This window comes from Pelodiscus sinensis, unplaced genomic scaffold (genome assembly GCF_049634645.1).
Source record: "Pelodiscus sinensis isolate JC-2024 unplaced genomic scaffold, ASM4963464v1 ctg34, whole genome shotgun sequence".
Taxonomy (NCBI): Eukaryota; Metazoa; Chordata; order Testudines; family Trionychidae; genus Pelodiscus; species Pelodiscus sinensis.
The window spans coordinates 1,999,324-2,017,821 of NW_027465849.1; the positions used below are offsets into that span (position 1 = coordinate 1,999,324).

Sequence of the window (18,498 nt, forward strand, 5' to 3'; positions counted from 1 at the left end):
TTTCCACTGCACTGGGACTGGCTGGCTCAGGGAGGCGGGAAATGTGTCACAGCTTGGAGAGAGCATTGGGTGAACGTCTGGTTAATTACCGCAAGCTTCCAGCCCAAACCGTCAACCACTCCTCCTCTATCCCCAGCTGGAGGAGGGGCCTGGAGGCAGAATTGGTAGGGGGCAGGCTTTCTTTCAGGTCTGGGAGGGAAATCGGATTATCAGGCAGGCAGATGGGTCACTGCAGGGGCAACAGGAGCCCCTCCTGGAGTATCGATCCACTCCCTCACCAAGAGGGGTAGAGAGAACCCAGCGGTCCTGGCTCCCAGCCCATCCCTGTTCTAAACCGCTATCCCCCTCTCTCCTCTCAGTTCTGTGGATAGAACTCAGGAGTCCTGCCTCCCAGCCCTTTAACCCACCAGCTCCCACAGACCCAGCTAGGTCTTCTGCTCAACCACTGGGTATTAACCCCACCCCTAGGCAACAGGGCTCTATTTAGCTGTTTTCAGGGTCACTCCAAGACCAGAGAAATCATCCTCTAACCTCAGTGAAAACCAGGCTTGCAGAGGGGAGTGGAGTGTGGGGGGGGGGTCAATGTTGGAGAGGGGGGACCGAGGACCAGAACTCCTGGGTTCTTTCCCCAGTTCTCTGAGGAGAGGGGGATCCCAAGAAGCACAGGAGCCCAGCCTCAGAAGTACCAGGGATGGTGTCACCCTCACGCAGTGCAAGGTTGAAATGGCCGACACCCCCAGTGCCACCTTGAGGCCAAGCGCTTGGCAACGGGGCAGAAGGTGCGTGGCTGGCCCTGCTCAAACACTGGTTACTGGGAGCATTTACAGGGCTGAGGGGATCTGTGGCCCAGTATCCGTCCCTCTGCAAGCCCCTGATTTCCCATGTAATTAACTGCCTGCGTCTGAGTCCCTGTGGGCAGGTGCCGGGGGTAATGAGCAAGCCCGGAAGCTCCTCTCTCTGCAGGGCCTGGGGAGCTCAGTGGGGACTGATTCAGGCAGCAGCCCTGAGAGTCGGTGCTGGGGGGACTCAGAGAAAGAGGAAATAAAAGCCCCGATGCCTCCCAGATGGAAGCAGCAGGCACCAGCACCGAGAGACACAGACCCTGCTGCTGCCCAGGTAGGGTGGGTGCCATGGGGCAGAGATGGGACACGGGATTATCCTGGCCAGGAACGTCCCCTTTGCACAGACTCGTTACCTTCACGCTGCCTGAGCCCATCTCTGCTCGGTGAGCGACCCAGCCTTAGCCAGTGGGGCCAGGACGCCTGGGTCCTCTCCCTGGCTCTGGGAGGGGGGTGGGGTCTAGTGATTTCAGTGGGGGTGGGAGGGTGGGAGGGAGGAGGCAGAGTTGGGAGCCTGGATTCCTGGGTTCTCAGTCATGAATCCATCCAATCTTTGCCCATAAAGGCTCCCAACCCCTCCCTGCGGAGGCAGTTTTTCTTCTCTCTCTATCTGTCCCCCTCTCTAATTCCTCCCTTTCTCGGGGATTCCCCCTCAAGTTGCTCCATCCCCATCAGCACCTCTCAGCCCCAACCCCTTCTGTGAGTCCTTCCCTCCTCTCTCAGGCCTGGGCTCCTCTTCTACCACCCCCACAGGGTACTCTGGGTGCAGTTCAGTCTGGGATGGAGGGATCCATGTTGAGGGATGGAGGCAGGGGGTATCTCCCAAAGCTGTCTGCACTGTCCCTATCTCTGCTGTGCTCTGGCTGTGCAGCCTCAATCGCACCCAGCCCGTGGGTCTCTCAGTCAGCCACCCCGCACCAGCTGTCCCTGTCGCATCGGGGGGCCGGGCTGGGGGCTGTGTCCCCAACACACGGTGTGAGGATGTGTATTATGGTACCACTGGGAGGCTACAGATGAGATGGGGGACATTGCACAGATCAGACCCCCTCATGCTGAGCCCTGTCCTGACTTCGACTGAAATCAGGGCCCTGTCCTGCCAGCTGTTGCCCTGACACAAAATGAAAAACTGGTCCTGCCCTGGGAGCTCCCAGTCTAAATCCATCAGGGGCACCGGAGACCTAGCAGCAGGAAGTCACGCAGAAGGAACAGAAGCCAGGAGTCCTGAGTTCCTGTCCTGCTGCCTGCCCATGCCATGGGGCCACGCTGCCTCCAGGCCCTGCTGTTATCTCCCTGACCCCTTCAGCTCCTCCCAGCTCAGCAGCTCTGCAGACTTAAATCACTAATTCCATGAACGCAGCTTTCCTCACCAATTTCCTTTCTCCTGCTAATTCCCTCCCTAACGTGGGCTTGGATGTTGGCTTAGTCTTTGCTTCATGCCCTGAGCTGTCCTGTGGCATCATGTGTGGCTGTTCCCCAGCTGCCCCACCCCAGAGGTGGCTGCATCTCAGCACCGAGTGAGACATTGTCATGGGGTATTATATGGAGCTGCTCCCAAACTACCCATCCTAGAGGTAGCTGCATCGTTCTACCAGGCCAGCTCTCCACTAACACCAGACCCTTGACACCAGGAGAGGGCGGTGCCAACCCCACATGGGGAGGGGGAATTGGCAAAGGGGCAGGCTCTCACCCATGCTCTCTCCCCACAGATCTGCACACTGCTCCATGGCTGGGATAAACCACACGGGGGTGACTGATTTCCTCCTCGTGGGCTTCCCCTCCAGCCGAGACCTAAGCCTCCTCCTCTTCTCTCTTGCATTGCCCGTCGTCCTACTGGGCCTGATGGGAAACTTGGGCCTGGTGGTTCTGATCCGGGCTGAGGGCTCGCTCCACACTCCCATGTACTACTTCCTCAGCCACCTGGTGCTGCTGGACCTCTGCTCCTGCTGCGCCGTGGGTCCCGTCATGCTGCAGGGCCTGATGGCTGGCTGGGTCACTCTTCCCAGCCTGGCCTGCGCTCTCCAAATGTTCCTCTTTGCTGCTGCGGCGGACGCGGAGTGCTGCCTGCTGGCTGCCATGGCCTACGATCGCTACGCCGCCATCTGCCGCCCTCTGCACTACCAGGCTGCCATGCCGCCCCGCCTCTGCCGCGGGATGGTGCTGGGCTCTTACATGGCGGGAGTGGCCAGTGGGGCCGTGCACACCAGCCTGGCCTTCCGCCTGCCCCTCTGCCATAGCCGCATCCTCAACAGCTTCTTCTGTGACATCCCACCTGTGCTGGCCCTGGCTTGTGCTGACACCAGCCTCAGCCAGGCCCTGCTGCTGGCCATTTGTGGCACCATCCAGAGCATCACCTTGCTGGCCATTCTGGCATCCTATGGTCTCATCTTGGGGGCTGTGGGACCATCTGCCTCCACCTGCAGCTCCCACCTGGCAGCTGTGGCTGTGCTCTATGGGACACTCATCTTCATGTACCTGCGGCCCGAAGGCAGCTACTCCGCTCAGACCGACAAGATGGCCGCCGCTTTCTACACCGTGGCCATCCCCACCCTCAACCCCGTCATCTACAGCCTTCGCAACACCGATGTCAAGGGGGCCCTAGCTAAGCAGCTCTTGGGCAGGCGCCACATGTGGGGGAACTGAGACAGGGACTGGAGGAGGGTGGCTGAGAACTAAGGGATAGGGAAGGAGGCTTCTTAGGGTCTGCAACAGCATTGGTGTAACTCATTAGTGGAAATCCAACCTAGTTTGATGGGTGAGCATCAGAAATGCACGTGCCTGAGAGGCAGTAGCTAGGTACCACACAGTAGTTCTTCCATCAACCTTGCTCTGGCTGTGCTGGGGGTTAGGTGGGTTTAGTTACGTCCCTCTGGAGTGTAGGCTTTTCACACCCTCAGCTGACATAGTTGGGTGGACCAACTGCTTAGCATTGGCCAGGCCTGAGCAAAGTGATCAAAATCTAGCCAACAACCTTTTTGGCTCTTTCTTTATGGTCAGCAGGTGCTTAATGACTCCAGACATCTTACAGACCTGCAATTGCATACCTGGGGCGGATCTATGAACTCCATCCCCTGGACAATATCTGACTCGGTGGGATCGTAGGATAAGCATCCTGTTAATTGCCACAAACGCCCACCACAACCCATCAGCTGCTCTGCTTCCACCCCATCCCGTCTCTGAGGATACCAGCTCCTAACAAGACTCAGAGCAGCATGGAACAAGTCTCACCAAACTGAGTGATTGGGCAACAAAATGGCAAATGAAATTTAATGTGGATAAGTGTAAAGTAATGCACATTGGGAAAAATAACCCCAACTATACGTACAGTATGATGGGGGCTAATTTGGCTATGACAAATCAGGAAAGAGATCTTGGCATTATCGTGGGCAGTTCCCTGAAAACTTCCACGCAGTGTGCAGTGGTGCTCAAAAAGACAAATAATTCCTAGGATGCTAGGAATTATTAAGAAAGGGATAGAAAATAAGACACAGAATATCTTACTGCCCCTGTATAAAACTATGGTACGCCCACATCTTGAATACTGTGTACAGATGTGGTCTCCTCACCTCAAAAAAGATATTTTGGCCTTGGAAAGGGTTCAGAAAAGGGCAACTAAAATGATTAGGGGTTTGGAACGGGTCCCATATGAAGAGAGGTTAAAACAACTAGGACTTTTTAGTTTAGAAAAGAGAAGACCGAGGGGGGATATGATAAAGGTATATAAAATCATGAGTAGTGTGGAAAGGGCGAATAAAGAAAAGTTAAATCAAATGAAGTTAATGGGTAGCAGGTTTAAAACTAATAAAAGAAAGTTCTTCTTCATACAGCGTGTAGTCAACCTGTGGAACTCCTTGCCAGAGGAGGCTGTGAAGGCTAGGACTATCACAGAGTTTAAAGAGAAGCTAGATAATTTCATGGAGGTTAGGTCCATAAAAGTCTATTAGCCAGGGATAGAAATGGTGTCCCTGGCCTCTGTTTGTCAGAGGATGGAGAAGGATGGCAGGAGACAAATCACTTGATCATTGTCTTCGGTCCACCCTCTCTGGGGCACCTGGTGCTGGCCACTGTCGGCAGACAGACTACTGAGCTAGATGGACCTGTGGTCTGACCCAGTACAGCTGTTTTTATGTTCTTATGTTGTTGTATTAGCAGTAATGAACATACCGGTGGATGCGTTGGAGATGGGAGCATGGGCGGACCCAGGTAGAGGCGGTTGTGTTTATGCTGCACATTCCTGTGTTAGGTGAGTACTCAGGAATAGATGGGTTTTAAAAGCTCTGTTTTTGGCCTGGTGCAACCACAGTGTTGGGACCCACAATCTGAAGAAAGGGCAATTTGTCAGAGAGGGCTCAATGAAGCCCTCTGAGCATGATTAAAGATTAAAAAATCTGAAGTAAAATGAAAGACTCCAGAATCTCAGTCTGTTCAGAGAATGGGAAGAGGTGACTTGCGCCCAATCCATAAGTATCTACGTAGGGGATAAATACTTAATAATGGGCTGTATAATCCAGCAGCAGAAGGAGTTGCCCCATCCAATGGCGGGACATTGAGTTAGACAAACTCAGACTGGAAATAAGGTGTACATTTGTAAGGATGAGTGGAATGGATCATGGGGACAATTGATCAAGGGTTGTGGTGGATATTCCATCCCTGACCAAATTTCGGTCAAGCTAGGTTGGTTCTCTGGGAGATCTGCTGTAGGAATTGTCTTGGGGCTGTTCTCTAGCCTGTGTGACAAAAGGGGCCCCATTACGAATATAGGAATAAATCTCAAAAGATTCCATGTGCGACAGAAAGGCAAAGGCAAGATGCGCTGCCGGCTGTGATCGGTCAACCCTACGGCTCAAGGATGTTTGTCTAAAAGTTTAGCGCTAGTTCAGAGAGGAATGAATCCTAGGATCTGTGGGTACGTCTACACTACAGCGCTAGTTCGAACTAACTTAGTTCGAATTAGTTAATTCGAACTAAGCTAATTCGAACTAACGCGTCTAGAACTAAAAACTAGTTGAAGAAAGGCTACAGAGACTGGGACTGTTCAGCTTAGAAAAGAGGAGACGGAGGGGGGACAGGATAGAGGTCTCTAAAAGCAGGGGTTGGGTGGAGAGGGTGCATTCAGAAAAGTTCTTCATGAGTTCCCAAAAAGAAGGACTAGAGGACACCAAAGGAAAGGAATGGGTAGCAAGCTTCAAACTAGTAAGAGCAAGTTGTTCTTGACAAAGCAAATAGTTAACCTGCGGAACTCCTTGCTGCAGGAGGCTGTGAAGGCTACAACTAGAACAGAGTTTAAAGAGAAGTGAGATCAAGCCATGGAGGTTGGGTCCATGGAGTAGTCTTAGCCAGGGGGTAGGAGTGGTGTCCCTGCCCAAAGTTTGTGGAAGGCTGGAGAGGGATGGCACGAGACAAATGGCCCAAGAGTCACTGTCTTCGGTCCATCCCCTCCAGGGTCCCTAGGGTTGGCCGCTGTCGGCAGACAGGCTACTGGGCTAGATGACTCAGGTCTGACCTTTGGTCTGACCCAGGACGGCCATTGTAAGCTCAGGGCTCAGGGTCGGGGGTCTCAGTGGACCCCCTTGATTTTCATGCACACCTGCTCCTGGGTGGCCAGGCTGGCAGCTCTCCTGCCCTAGCCGGCCACTTTCCTGTGCCTAATGCGGAGATCGTGGACAAGGTCCACGATGTCCGCACTAGCCCAGGAAGGTGCCTGCCTCTTGCGGTCCAGGGCAAGCTCCCGGGAGCCACCAGCCTGGTCCCGGGAAGAGGGGGTGGGCTGGGGGACATCGGGTGAGTGGCTCTGTGCTGTGCCAGGTGCAGGGTCTGCTGGCTGGGTGCTGGCAGGCTTGCACCTGGCACGGGCACCATAGCCAGCCCGTGCCCCTTTAAGGGGTCCGGGGCTGGGAGGGGGGCATAGAGTTTCCCTGGTGTTGGCCAGAGTGGCCACCAGGGAAACCTGGGGAGGGCTAGCCTCCCACTAGTTCGAATTAAGGGGCTACACAGCCCTTAGTTCGAACTAGCTAGTTCGAACTAGGCTTAATCCTCGTAAAATGAGGTTTACCTAGTTTGAACTAAGCGCTACGCTAGTTCGATTCAAATTCGAACTAGCGGAGCGCTAGTGTAGCGCCTATTAAAGTTAGTTCGAACTAACGTGTAGACATACCCTGCGTGTGTGTGAGATGTGATGAGCCGAATGGTCCGTCTGACTTTGATTTCTAAGAACCTCTGTTAACTATAAGTGGTGAGGGTGGCCAACCTTCCAGCATTGCTTGTGAGACTCCAGTAATTAAAGATGAATCTTTAAAGTTTATGCCATGTGTCACGTTGCTGAATTGGAGGGAAGCAGCCAGATCACTGCTGCACCCCTAGGTGGGGGTGTTGGCGCCAGAAATTGGTGTGGGGGGAGCCATGTGGGATATTGAATGGGAGATTATTGTTTGTTGATCTTATGTACGCTATTTAGGTGAGTGTATAATGTCTATGTGTGTAGGTAGGAATCTAATCTATGTGGAAGCTGAATATTTCTGTGAATGTGGTTGAGCATTGCTATGGACAGGCTGAGTAGTGAAGCCCTGTGGAACAATGGCCCTTGATGGCCCAAAGACACACCTAAAGCAGGAGGGCGGAGACCCAAGAGCTGCCAGCAGAGAGAGGCTGAGGACCAGGTGACCGGCTGAGACCAGAAGAGGCCAGGAAGGAGGTATAAAGAGGCGATGCGGTCGATGCCATTTTGTTCTCAGCTCAGCACTTCATCCCAGAGGCAGCACTGCAGGGACTGAAGAGCCTGGAAGACCTGTGAACCCATCCTGATCGTAGGATGTGCAATAAGGACTTTTAAACCAGCAGCTGCAACATCTCTGCTAGAGCCTGCATCGAGGACTGGGAGAGTCAGTGCATGTAACGTACTGTACTTTAATAACCTTACTCTCATGCTTTTCTTTCTTGTGATAATAAACCTTTAGATATAGATTCTAAAGGATTGGCCCAGCGTGATTTGTGGGTAAGATCCAGAGGGTAAATTGACCAGGGATCTGTGGCTGGTTTCTTGGAACCGGACAGGACTTGTTCGGGGTAGGTGGGATTGGGTGTTAGGACCCCCCACCTGTGCATGAGGCCCGGGGCCATCTGGGGCACGGTTATTGCTGGGGCGTCGGAGGGGTTTTGCTCGGGAGGCTTCAGGCAGGCAGCTGAAGCGCTCTGTGGGACTGGTTTGTGGCCTGTTTGGAGAGGTCGCCAGTCAGGGGGACTGTAAGGAGCCCCGGATTTGAGCAATTCGCCCTGAGCGGACGCCCTCAGCTGTGCCCAGACACGGCCCGGTCCGTCACACCATGTGAAGAGACATCCAAGAATACAGCCAACCAAAAATGGCTACCCTAAAAGTGGCACATTTACTAAGAACTACCTTGATTCACGGACACACATAGGGTATGTCTACACTAGCCCCCTACTTTGAACTAGGGAGGCTAATGTAGGCATTCGAAGTTGCAAATGAAGCCCGGGATTTAAATATCCCGGGCTTTATTTGCATGTTCCCGTCCAGTCACCATTTTGAAATTCCATTAGTCCGAACTAACTTCCTGCGGCTACACGCGGCAGTCAAACGGTAATTCGAACTATGTCATCCTGATGTATCCTGCCCGCCTGGGAACATGCAAATAAAACCCGGGATATTTAAATCCCGGGCTTCATTTGCAACTTCGAATGCCTACATTAGCCTCCCTAGTTCGAACTAGGGGGCTAGTGTAGACATACCCATAGAGAGATCTTGCAGGAGTCGTGCCCCTCCCCTATGGGCTTGGATTTACTTCCTTCCACACCATATAGGGATCCTTGAGCTCCCTTCCCCCACTATATAAGGTGAGTTCACTCCCCTTCCCTTCTCTATGTGCAGGGCCTCCGGATTTGGGATTTTTAACCTCTCCTCTAGATTGAAAAGGAGCCAATAATGCAACAGGAGAACTTTTAATGATTTTTTTCTGACAGACAAAATAAATCTGATGGCCTTCCCCTGATATTAAAAAAACATCCTCCCCAGAAAATAATGGTTCCTTCCAGGGGCAAGAAAAGCACCAATGACTGGGATAAACCATGTCACTGGGAGGGAGTGGTAAGAAATAGCCACAGCTCAACTTGGAGACCACATTTTCTTTAGTCTCTCAACAATATATAATTTTTGCAGGATTTTTTTTCTGGTCTCAGTCGGTGTCAGCCAAAGACTCATGAGAATGGGGCCTTTCAAACTGGTAGTTATAGCAGCTGGCCAGCTCCCTCCCCACAAGCAGAATGGGACCTTCCAAAGAGGCAGTTATGGCTGTTGATCCTATCTCTCCCTCCAGTGAGAATGGAATGTTCCAAAGTGGCAGTTATGGCAACTGACCAGGCCACTGCCCTGTCCCCAATGGCTACTCAGACCCCGGGGCTGGGGTGGGGAGGGGCTGCACAGCCCTGACCTGGCAGGGGTGGGACTGATGTGGTCTGTCTGTCCTGTGTCCATTGCAGCAGGACAGACAGGTGGGGGCAGGGGGACCTCCCTTTAAGAGAGCCATGGGGACAATGGTCCCCCTGGGCGCTGCCATTTAACCCTCGTCCATATATCAATTGTGGAAGCAGGCCCTTAACATAAGTGGGGGCAGGTCAAAGGGGAATACTGAGTGGTAGCAGGATAAGCATGTTTAGGTGGGAAAAGAAAAAAACTGTAACATGTTTGGCTCTCTGCCAAACATGATAGCTGCTGTATCCTGCCCAGCAACAACTTCGGGCATGTCAAGTAGAGGTTGTTTACTGCACTGTATAAAAGAGTTACGTCCAGTAGAAATCCTCTTGTGATTTCTCCACAGCGCTGTGTAATGAAGTTCGGTTCATCAGGTCTCCGGCCTCTGTCTTGACTTTTCTCCAAGACTCTTCTACTCATGCACATTTCATACACTCAATCAACACCATGACTTGTGCTTTGAAGATTGCTGACCCCCTCAATCCTCAAACCGCTGCCCACAAATACTCAAATCATCTTTAACAGGGACATTTCAGTGTACTTTTCCTAAATATCAGCAGTTGAACAGCACTTAATGCAGCTTTCTACCTTATGCCATCTCTGCTATAGGGACATTGTTATCTTTTGTCTATTTATGATCTAAGGTCACTTACTGGCAGTGCTTAATTAGTCATGAAAGAAGTGCCAGTATGCAAGCAGTTAAGTGCCAGGACTAAAACAATTTTTTAACATTGACTGATGCAGCAACAACAGAGACAGTGGGCTATGAGCTGCCAAACCTAAAGGTGCCGGGGCTCAGCTGAGGCAAGCCCTGGCACAAATTAAGCACTGCTTCCTGGGTAGTGGCCTATGCCATGTCTTTAGGCTTTAAGCCTTATTTTGCTAAGCTAAATATCATACTAACCTGAGGCCCTGAGGCCCTGCATTACAACATGAATTAAAACTTGTATTTCGCCTTTATGCCCTAAATACACCTGATATCATTTATTCTTGGTGACCAAGGTTCAACCTCTCCTGCATTCAGGATTCTTATGGGGTCTCTTTCCAGAGGATAAGTCCACCAATGATTATTAGACAAGATGTTCAAGGATGCAAGGCCAGGCTCCAGGTGTCTCTAAACTGCCTTTACAGTTTCTGGGCTCTGATTTCAGAATCTGAGACTGGATGGCAAGGGATGGATCACTGGATAATTGCCCTCTTCTATTCATTCCCTCTGAAGCACCTAGCACTGGCCATTGTCAGAAGACAGGAAACTGGGCTAGAAGAGCCATTGGTCTGACTATGTGTGCCGGGAGCTCCCTATAAATGGGGGACTACTGGTACCCAATCTGGACTCATCCTATGCCCTCTCTCTTCTTCCCAAAACCTTGCACCAGCATCATGGGCTAGCCCCTTCTGCCTTGGGGGGTGCATGGGAACACACTTGCTCCTGCGTGCACCCCCCCATATGAGGAATGAGGTCTGACCATTCCCAGGATCCTCTCCCAGTCACCCACACCGATGGGGACTCTCTCCTGTACAGATTTTCAGGGGCTTAGTGGGCGTTCAGTTCCTACCAAATTTTCCCCCACATTCACACCTCTCAGGGTCATTCTCCTGAGTTAATTTTCCAATGGAGACTAAGGTATGAGCTCCAATTGAATCCTTTCCCACACTCAACACATCTATAGGGCATCTCTCCTGGAGGATCCTACGATATGTATTAAAGTTTAAAATATAATCAACCCTTTCCTTATATTTAGGACACTGACAAAATCTTTCTCCTTCTCTTGGTCACTGCCTCTTCAGTTTCTGGGCTCTGATTTCAGCTTTCTCCACCTTCCACGCTGGGGCAGGGTTTAAATCGCAAGAAGATTTTGAGGATTCCTCACTCTATTGTTTTGGGGAGTAAATTTACATTGGCTCCTTTGGGGGCTCTATCTGCTGCTTTTCTGAGCTGGGCTGGATCTCTTGCCCTCCGAACCATGGAAAACCAGAGTAGGCATTAGTAATAAGGTAACACATCAAATACTGGCTAAACAAATGAACTCATTCCTGACTGGAGAGGATGGTACAAAAACACTCAGGGATCACCTGTAACTACATAAACAAATGCCTAAGAGGTTGTACAGGAGTACAATAAGGACGGAAGGACAGGATAATAGACAAGAATGTTTTATTTGAGTTGGCAAATTCATGGGATAGGTGTGGTAACAAACAATATCTGGAGTGTAATAAGCAACTCATTTGTACTGGGAAATAAAAGGAGAAGTCAAAGGAGGGACAACTTTGGTCCCTACCATAAAAATGAGACCTTCCAAAGTGGCAGTTATGACTCTTGGCCAGACCCTTTCACAGAATAAAAATGAGACCTTCCAAAATGGCAGTTCAGGCTATTGGCCAGACTCCTCCCCACGAGCGAAAATAGGACCTTCCAAAGTGGCAGTTAAGACAGTTGGCCAGACCCCTTCCATCCGTTACAAAAAGTGAGAGTTATGGCCTTTGACGTTTCATCTCTCTTCTACTTTCACTCCTCTCCACCCAGTGAAATGGTTCATTCCAACATATAGGAACTTTAGGGTTTCTCTCCTCCATGGAAGAGACCATTTCACAGGCAGGCAGGTGCAGAGATTAAATTATCTGGGCACGTCCATTGGAAGTATTTTTCCCTGTCAAGAAATATATGTTGACAATGCTCCCCCCTCCCCCATGTACACCTGTTGTGTGAATGGCTCCTCCATCAGACCCCCAGGATGGGAGTGGGGAGGAGGCTAAAGCCTGTGTCCAAGGATAATTGTCCATCTCAATAGTCTGTTCAAAGCCCAGAGTGGCAGGTCGTTCTCCCCCTCCCCGCCCACTCAGATGGGGGGGAGTAGTAAACATAACCCTGCATGGTGGAGAATGTACACAGCCCAATATAGTGGGGGAGGGACACATTCACAGTCCTATATGATGGTGGAGGGGGAATAAACACAGCCCTGTAGGGTGGGGGAGTGGGTACGTATACACAGCCGTATATGGTGAGGGGAGGGGTACACTCACATCCCTATATAGTGGGGGAATGAAGGGAAATGGCTCCTACAAAACCAGTCTACATGTGGCCATGAAGTGAGGGAGCTATAGGGAAGGTGCCATCTACAATTAACACGGACTCATACACGCCAAGGCCAGAAAGGCCCTTTGGGATCGCGCTGCCCAATACCTCTCCCTATCCACCTCCCTCCTGTATGGCCCAAGCTCTAGGACAATTCAGGATTCGTCCCTGTTTGAGCCAAAGGCGAGTTTTAGACAAACACCCTTGGTCCCTGGGGCTGAGAGCTGAGAAATTGGCTGGCCTCACATCTTGCTCTTGCCTTTCTGTCACACTTGGATTTGGGAGAGTTTCAAGATTATTCATTGATTTTTGTGGGACCCCTGTGTCACACGGGCCAGAGAATGGCCCTCAGGGGCAGAGCTCCTAGAAAAGCAACCCTGATTGATGGAAAAATTGTCACTAATGGAAAATCCACCGTGACCCTTGGTCAATTGTCCCCATGGTTCATTCCTCCTGTGCTGAACTTGTCAGGCTCCAGCTTCAACTTTCGATCAGGCTAGACCAGCAGTGGGTAGGCTAGACCATAGGCTGCACATGGCCCATCAAGGTTCGATGGGTGGTCTGTGAGGCATTTTGTTTCCTGTTGCCCATGTGCAGATTCCACTGGTTTCCATCCAAGTAGGTTTTTTTTTCCTGCTGGTATTGCTAAAGTGACATGCACTTAAAGCAAGGAACATGAAGTGAGGCATGCAGTGATTGCTCACAGCTCTGACTGTGAGAGCCGTGTGCTCCCTCTGCATCAAATCACAGCGCTGCTACGGTTCAGTCAGCATCCCCTGCAAATTCTAGGTACTCAAGCACATTGAGCTTTTAAAACTACCCTGTCCCAGGAGACTGTCTTGGTTATGACATACTTGCGGCTCACTGAGATGAAGAAGCACCATGCATGTGGCCCACTCATTAGCCTAGGTTGTTTATTGCTCGGTTAGACCTTCCTCTGCTAGACTGAAGGGCCTATTATTAAATATTTACCCCTTATGTAGCTACCTATAGACTGGGCTTAAGTCACGCCTTCACCTTCTCCATGTCCAGCTAAATAGATTGTGCTCCTGGAGTCTCCCACTACACAGCAGGGTTTCTAATTGAGATACTTGTATTTTGCAGGTGAATAGTCACGTATGTAATACAAAGCCCCTAATATTGGAACGATGACCCCATTATTGGGTCTGCTCACCCTAACCAGGACTGCCGTTGCATCAGGCCACATAAAGGGGAGCTAGAACCTATCTCCATTTATTCAAGAGTCCCGTTTAGCCATCTAACACAGGAATACGCGGCATAGGGACATGTGTCCCTGCCTGGGTCTCCCTGTGCTCCTTTCTTCACCTCATCCCCTGGTGTGTTCATTACTGATAATGAATCCATGCCGCTCTGGGCCTTGTTAAAAGTTGGTGTCCTTGGGGATGGGAGCTGAGGATGGAAGTGGAGCAGCTGATGGGTTGAGATAGACGTTTGTGGTAATTTACACAATGTTTATACTACGATCCCTCCAAAAAGCGCATTGTCCAGGGGAAAGAGTTCAAAGATTCTCTCCCTGGTGCAAGCACAGAGCTCTGAGAGATGCTTGGAGACATTAGGACTCCTCCCACCCCTGAACTATGTGCACAGAGGTGGGGTGCAACTCCAGATCACTGTTCAATTCTTCCCGCCTCAGCAATATTTGGAGGAAACCACTCAATTCCAAAGGGTTAGATGAAGGCACACATGGGCCCAGTCCTGTCCCCCTGTTCCTAGGGTCCAAGCTTGCAAGGGGTTGGCATGAAATGCAGAGACAGGAAAGTGGGGTTTCATCTTGTCGATGATGGACTGAGAACAGCCCTGGTGTCTGACAGTCTGAGAGCAGCTGTTGGATTCAGGAAAACATCCCCATTGGCTCTCAGTGCACATTTGTCCAATGAGGACAGGATATGACTGAAAGAAAAGTGCTCACAGATGGAGTAGAGAGCTAAAAGGGCTGTTGGCTAGACTTTGACTGCTTTTCTCATCCCTGGGCTCTGCACAGAGTGTAGCTCAACTTAATGATAGTGCTGTGGGACATGAAAAATCCACATCCCAGACAGACATAGCTAAACCCACCTAACCACTGGTCAATGGGAGTCATTGGAACCTTAGCTACTGTCACTTGGGGAGATGCATTACCAATGTGCCCACAGTCTGCATGGGTTGCATCTACACTGCAGTAGTAGGACAGTGCCATTCCAAACCCTGAACAGCCTTCATTCCCCATCTCCCTTGTTCTTAGCCACCCTCCTCCAGCCCCTGCTTCAGTGGCACCTGTCTAGGAGCTGCTTAACCAGCTTGACATCACCTTGACATCAGGTCTGCGCAGGCTGTAGATAGCAGGATTAAAGGTGGGGATGACCACGGTGTAAAAAGCGGCGGCCATCATGTCGGCCTGTGTGGCATAGCACATACGTAAAGATGATGGTCCCATAGTGCACGGCCACAGCTGCCAGGTGGGAGCTGTAGGTAAAGGCAGCCCGGCACGAGCCCACCTGTCCTACGGCCCCCAGGGTGAGCCCATGGCAGGCCAGGATGGCCAGCAAGGTGACGCTCTGTTTGGTACCACAAATGGCCAGCAGCAGGGCCTGGTTGAAGCTGGTGTTGGCTCAGGCCAGCACCAGCACAGAGGGGATGATGCAGAAGAAGTGGTCGAGGACATGGGCCTGGTAGAAGGGCAGGCAGAAGGCCAGGCTGGTGTGCATAGCGGCGCTGGCTGCCCCGCTGCATAAGAACCCAGCACCATCCCACGGCAGAGGCGACAGGGCCCCAGCACAACAGAAGCAGAGGTCCAGCAGCGCCAGGTGGCTGAGGAAGTAGTACATGGGGGTGTGGAGCGAGCCCTTGTCCCAGATCAGAACCACCAGGCCCAACAGGAAGATGGTCAGTGTGAGTGAGAAGAGGAGCAGGCTTAGGTCTCAGCTGGAGGGGAATTCCTAGCACAGATCTGTTAGACAAACCCATCTCCCCTTGATATGCAGCAACAGTTCCAAAAGCCACCACAATGTTGGGAGTCATTAGTAAAGGGACAGATAATGACACAGAAAATATCCCACAACCTCTGCATGAATCCATGGCACGACCACACTTTGACCCCTGTGTGCCAATGTTCCCCCTTCAGTTCCAGAACAGACGTTTTGGACTTGGAGAAGGTGCAGAGAAGGAAAACACAAACACAGATGGTCGAGGCACTTCGCTATGAGTACAGATTTATAGGACGGGGACTTTTCATCTTGGAACAGTGACGACTTGGGGGTTAAAGTAAATAAAGAAAGGCTTTTTACTCTTTGTAACACAAGAATTAAGGGTGATACAATGAAGTAATAGGAAGCAGATTTAAAACAAACAAAATGAAGCACTTCTTCATCCAGTGCATAGTCAGCCTGTGGAACTCCTTGCTAGAGGATGTTCTGAAGGTCAAGATTATACCAGGGTTCAAAAATGAATTGGGTTAAGTTTATGGAGGACAAGTCCATCAATGGTCATTAGACAAAATGTGCAGGGAGGGTGTCCGTAGCCTCCGATTGTTAGAAGCTAGGAGTGAAAGCAATTCCCTATTTTGTTCATTTCTTCTGGGGCACCTTGCCACCATGAGAAGACAGGATACTGGGCTAGATGGACCATTGAACTGACCCAGTCTAGTTACTATCAAGTTCAGATCTTTGGGCCGATGCATATTAACTAAATTAATACAAGAGGCCTTGGGGCTGACTCAGTGTGGCCATGCCCATGAGAACATGCTGTAATTTACCCCCTTTTCCGTGGAAAGACTTGGGCTGTCTGTACTTGTGTGTGTGTTGGTGGGTGTGACCCCACATATGTGTTAGTTTCATTAGCCTCATGTCTGAGGAGAAAAGCACCCAGGTATCCTGGAGGAGTTAAGGGGGAAGGTTCCCCAGACATATCTTGGGTGGAAAGTCCATGCCCAGTGCAGCACTGCAGCCATGGGCTGGACTCACATGCCCCAAGCCCGCACCCTCCTCCATACCCTCCTCAGGGCCGCAGCCACATCCTTGTTCCTCAGGCTGTAGATGAGGGGGTTCAGAGCGGGCGCCACCGCAGTGTAGAAGAAGGTCACTTGCTGGTCGTGCCCCTCAGCATCACTGGAGTCTGGGCGGAAGTAGGGCCAGACCGCGGTGCCATAGAAGAGCAACACCACAATCAAGTGGGAGCTGCAGGTGGAGAGGGCCTTGCGCAGGCCTTGGGCAGAGCGCAGGCGGGCCACAGCGAGGCCGATGCGGGTGTAAGTGGCCATGATGAAGGCAAAAGGGCTTAGCACTACCAAGACACCCTCGGTGAGGGCAACAAGTTCATTGGCAAGGGGCCGGGTGCAGGAGAGGAGCAGGAGCGGTGGCAGGTCACAGAAGAAATGCTGCAGGTGGTTACCACAGTAGTGCAGCTGGGCGGCCATGACAGTTGCCAGCAGGGAGTGCAGGATCACCACGGCCCATGAAGCAGCCACCATCTTGAGGCACAGGGACCATGTTACCACAGCAGAGTAGCGCAGCGGGTCACAGACAGCCACATAGCGGTCGTAGGCCATGGTAGCCAGCAGGTAGCCCTCCATGTTGCCCACAGTCAGAAAGAGGAAGAGCTGGGCCATGCAACTGGTGAAGGAGATGGCCCGGTGCTGGGTCAGGGCGTGCACCAGAGCCTGGGGCAGGGTGATGGAGGCAAAGCTCATGTCCACCACGGCCAGCTGGCTGAGGAGGAAATACATGGGGCTGCGGAGCTGGGGTCAGCACATACAAGCCCCAGCAGCAGGGAGTTGCCTGCCAGGTTCACCAGATAGGTGACCAGGAGCACCGCAACGATCAGCGGCTGCAGGTCCTGTTGTTCGGACAGACCCAGGAGCACAAACTCGGAGATGGACGTCCAGTTGCCCTCGTCCATGGCGGGGGCTGTGGCAGCACCTGAGTGGGGAAGAGAAGGGAACTGTTAGTGAGGTGATGTGCTGACACATTCCGCCTGTTGCTCCTTGGGAACCAAATCCCATTTGGGGAACGGTTTAACAGTTCAATCTCTATTTAAACTTCCCACCGTGGAGATGCCAACCCAACCCTGGCTCCGTTCTGCTCAGTCGCAGACGGTCACTGTAAAAGTCATTGCTCTGGTCCAACCATGCGTACCTGTGACGTACAGACTCCGGGTCCCGGTGTTCCTCTGACTACCAGACTGACATGCTGGCCCGGGTCAGCCAGCAGCCTTAGTGTCCTTGAAGCCTGATACCAAGTTCCCTTCTGTCTCCAAAAGACAGGACTATGCATCATTTTAAAGACTAATAAGATGGTTTATTAGGTGATGAGCTTTTGTGGGCCAGAAAGCTCATCACCTAATAAACCGTCTTGTTAGTATTTAAAGTGCTGCATAGTCCTGTCTTTTGTTTCAGCAAGATCAGTCTAACACAGCTGCACCTCTATTACTATCCTTCTGTCTCTTTTCATGAAGGCCAAACATGCCCCGTTTGTCTAGCTCTGCCTGCTAGAGATGCATTTCTAAACCTTTGCCCTTTGGCTGCTCTCCCCGGACTGTCTCCGATTTGCCCACAGCTTGTGCAGCATGTGTCACCTAGAACTTGACTCAGAGCTCCAGATGAGAGCTCACCAGTGCCAAGCAGAGCTGGAAACTCTCTTCCCGTGTCAGACCCACGATGCTCCTGTTCCCACCCCAGCCTGTTAGCGCAGTGTTGTCAGAGCTGCTCCACTTTGCTGACTCGCATTCACACTCAACAAGACAACTGCACTTTCAGGATGGTCTTTTGACCACTTGTACACCTAACTTAGGATAATTTCATGTAGACCTCATGGGAGGGGCTGAATATTCCTTCCTGGGCACTGTAGATGCCCAGGTAAATCCCTGACACATGACACTGAGCTCTACTCACTGTTATAATACTGAGCTCCAAATGTTACAGGCACGGAAAGGGTTATTAGGTTATTATCAGTTTATTAACAGTGAGGCTCATGTAGGGATGACAAGGTCATACATGGAGTCCAAGGTGAGACAGGAGGGTCTGAAATTACCACCCTCTTGGGAAACAGCCGAAAAGCGATTCAGGAGGGGGTTGGTCAATCCCTCAGAGCAGAGCCCCAGAAATGCCTGAAGGA

General features: G+C 51.5%; 2 protein-coding genes and 1 pseudogene across 2 annotated transcripts; 1 reads left to right on the forward strand and 2 right to left on the reverse strand.

Annotated features, from left to right (window-relative positions):
* The first annotated feature begins 2,561 nt into the window (after nt 1-2,561).
* LOC142823751 (olfactory receptor 5C1-like) lies at nt 2,562-3,479 on the forward strand. The gene has a single exon (XM_075915073.1). The coding sequence runs from the start codon at nt 2,562-2,564 to the stop codon at nt 3,477-3,479; it is 918 nt and encodes a 305-aa protein (XP_075771188.1).
* Nucleotides 3,480-13,203: 9,724 nt separating this feature from the next.
* On the reverse strand, nt 13,204-16,067 carry LOC142823752 (olfactory receptor 5C1-like; annotated as a pseudogene).
* LOC102452287 (olfactory receptor 2D2-like) lies at nt 15,716-17,677 on the reverse strand. The gene is given in 2 exon segments (XM_025180724.2): nt 15,716-17,125; nt 17,128-17,677. Coding segments are annotated over 2 exon segments (936 nt in total). The 5' UTR covers nt 17,285-17,677; the 3' UTR covers nt 15,716-16,346.
* Nucleotides 17,678-18,498: the final 821 nt, after the last annotated feature.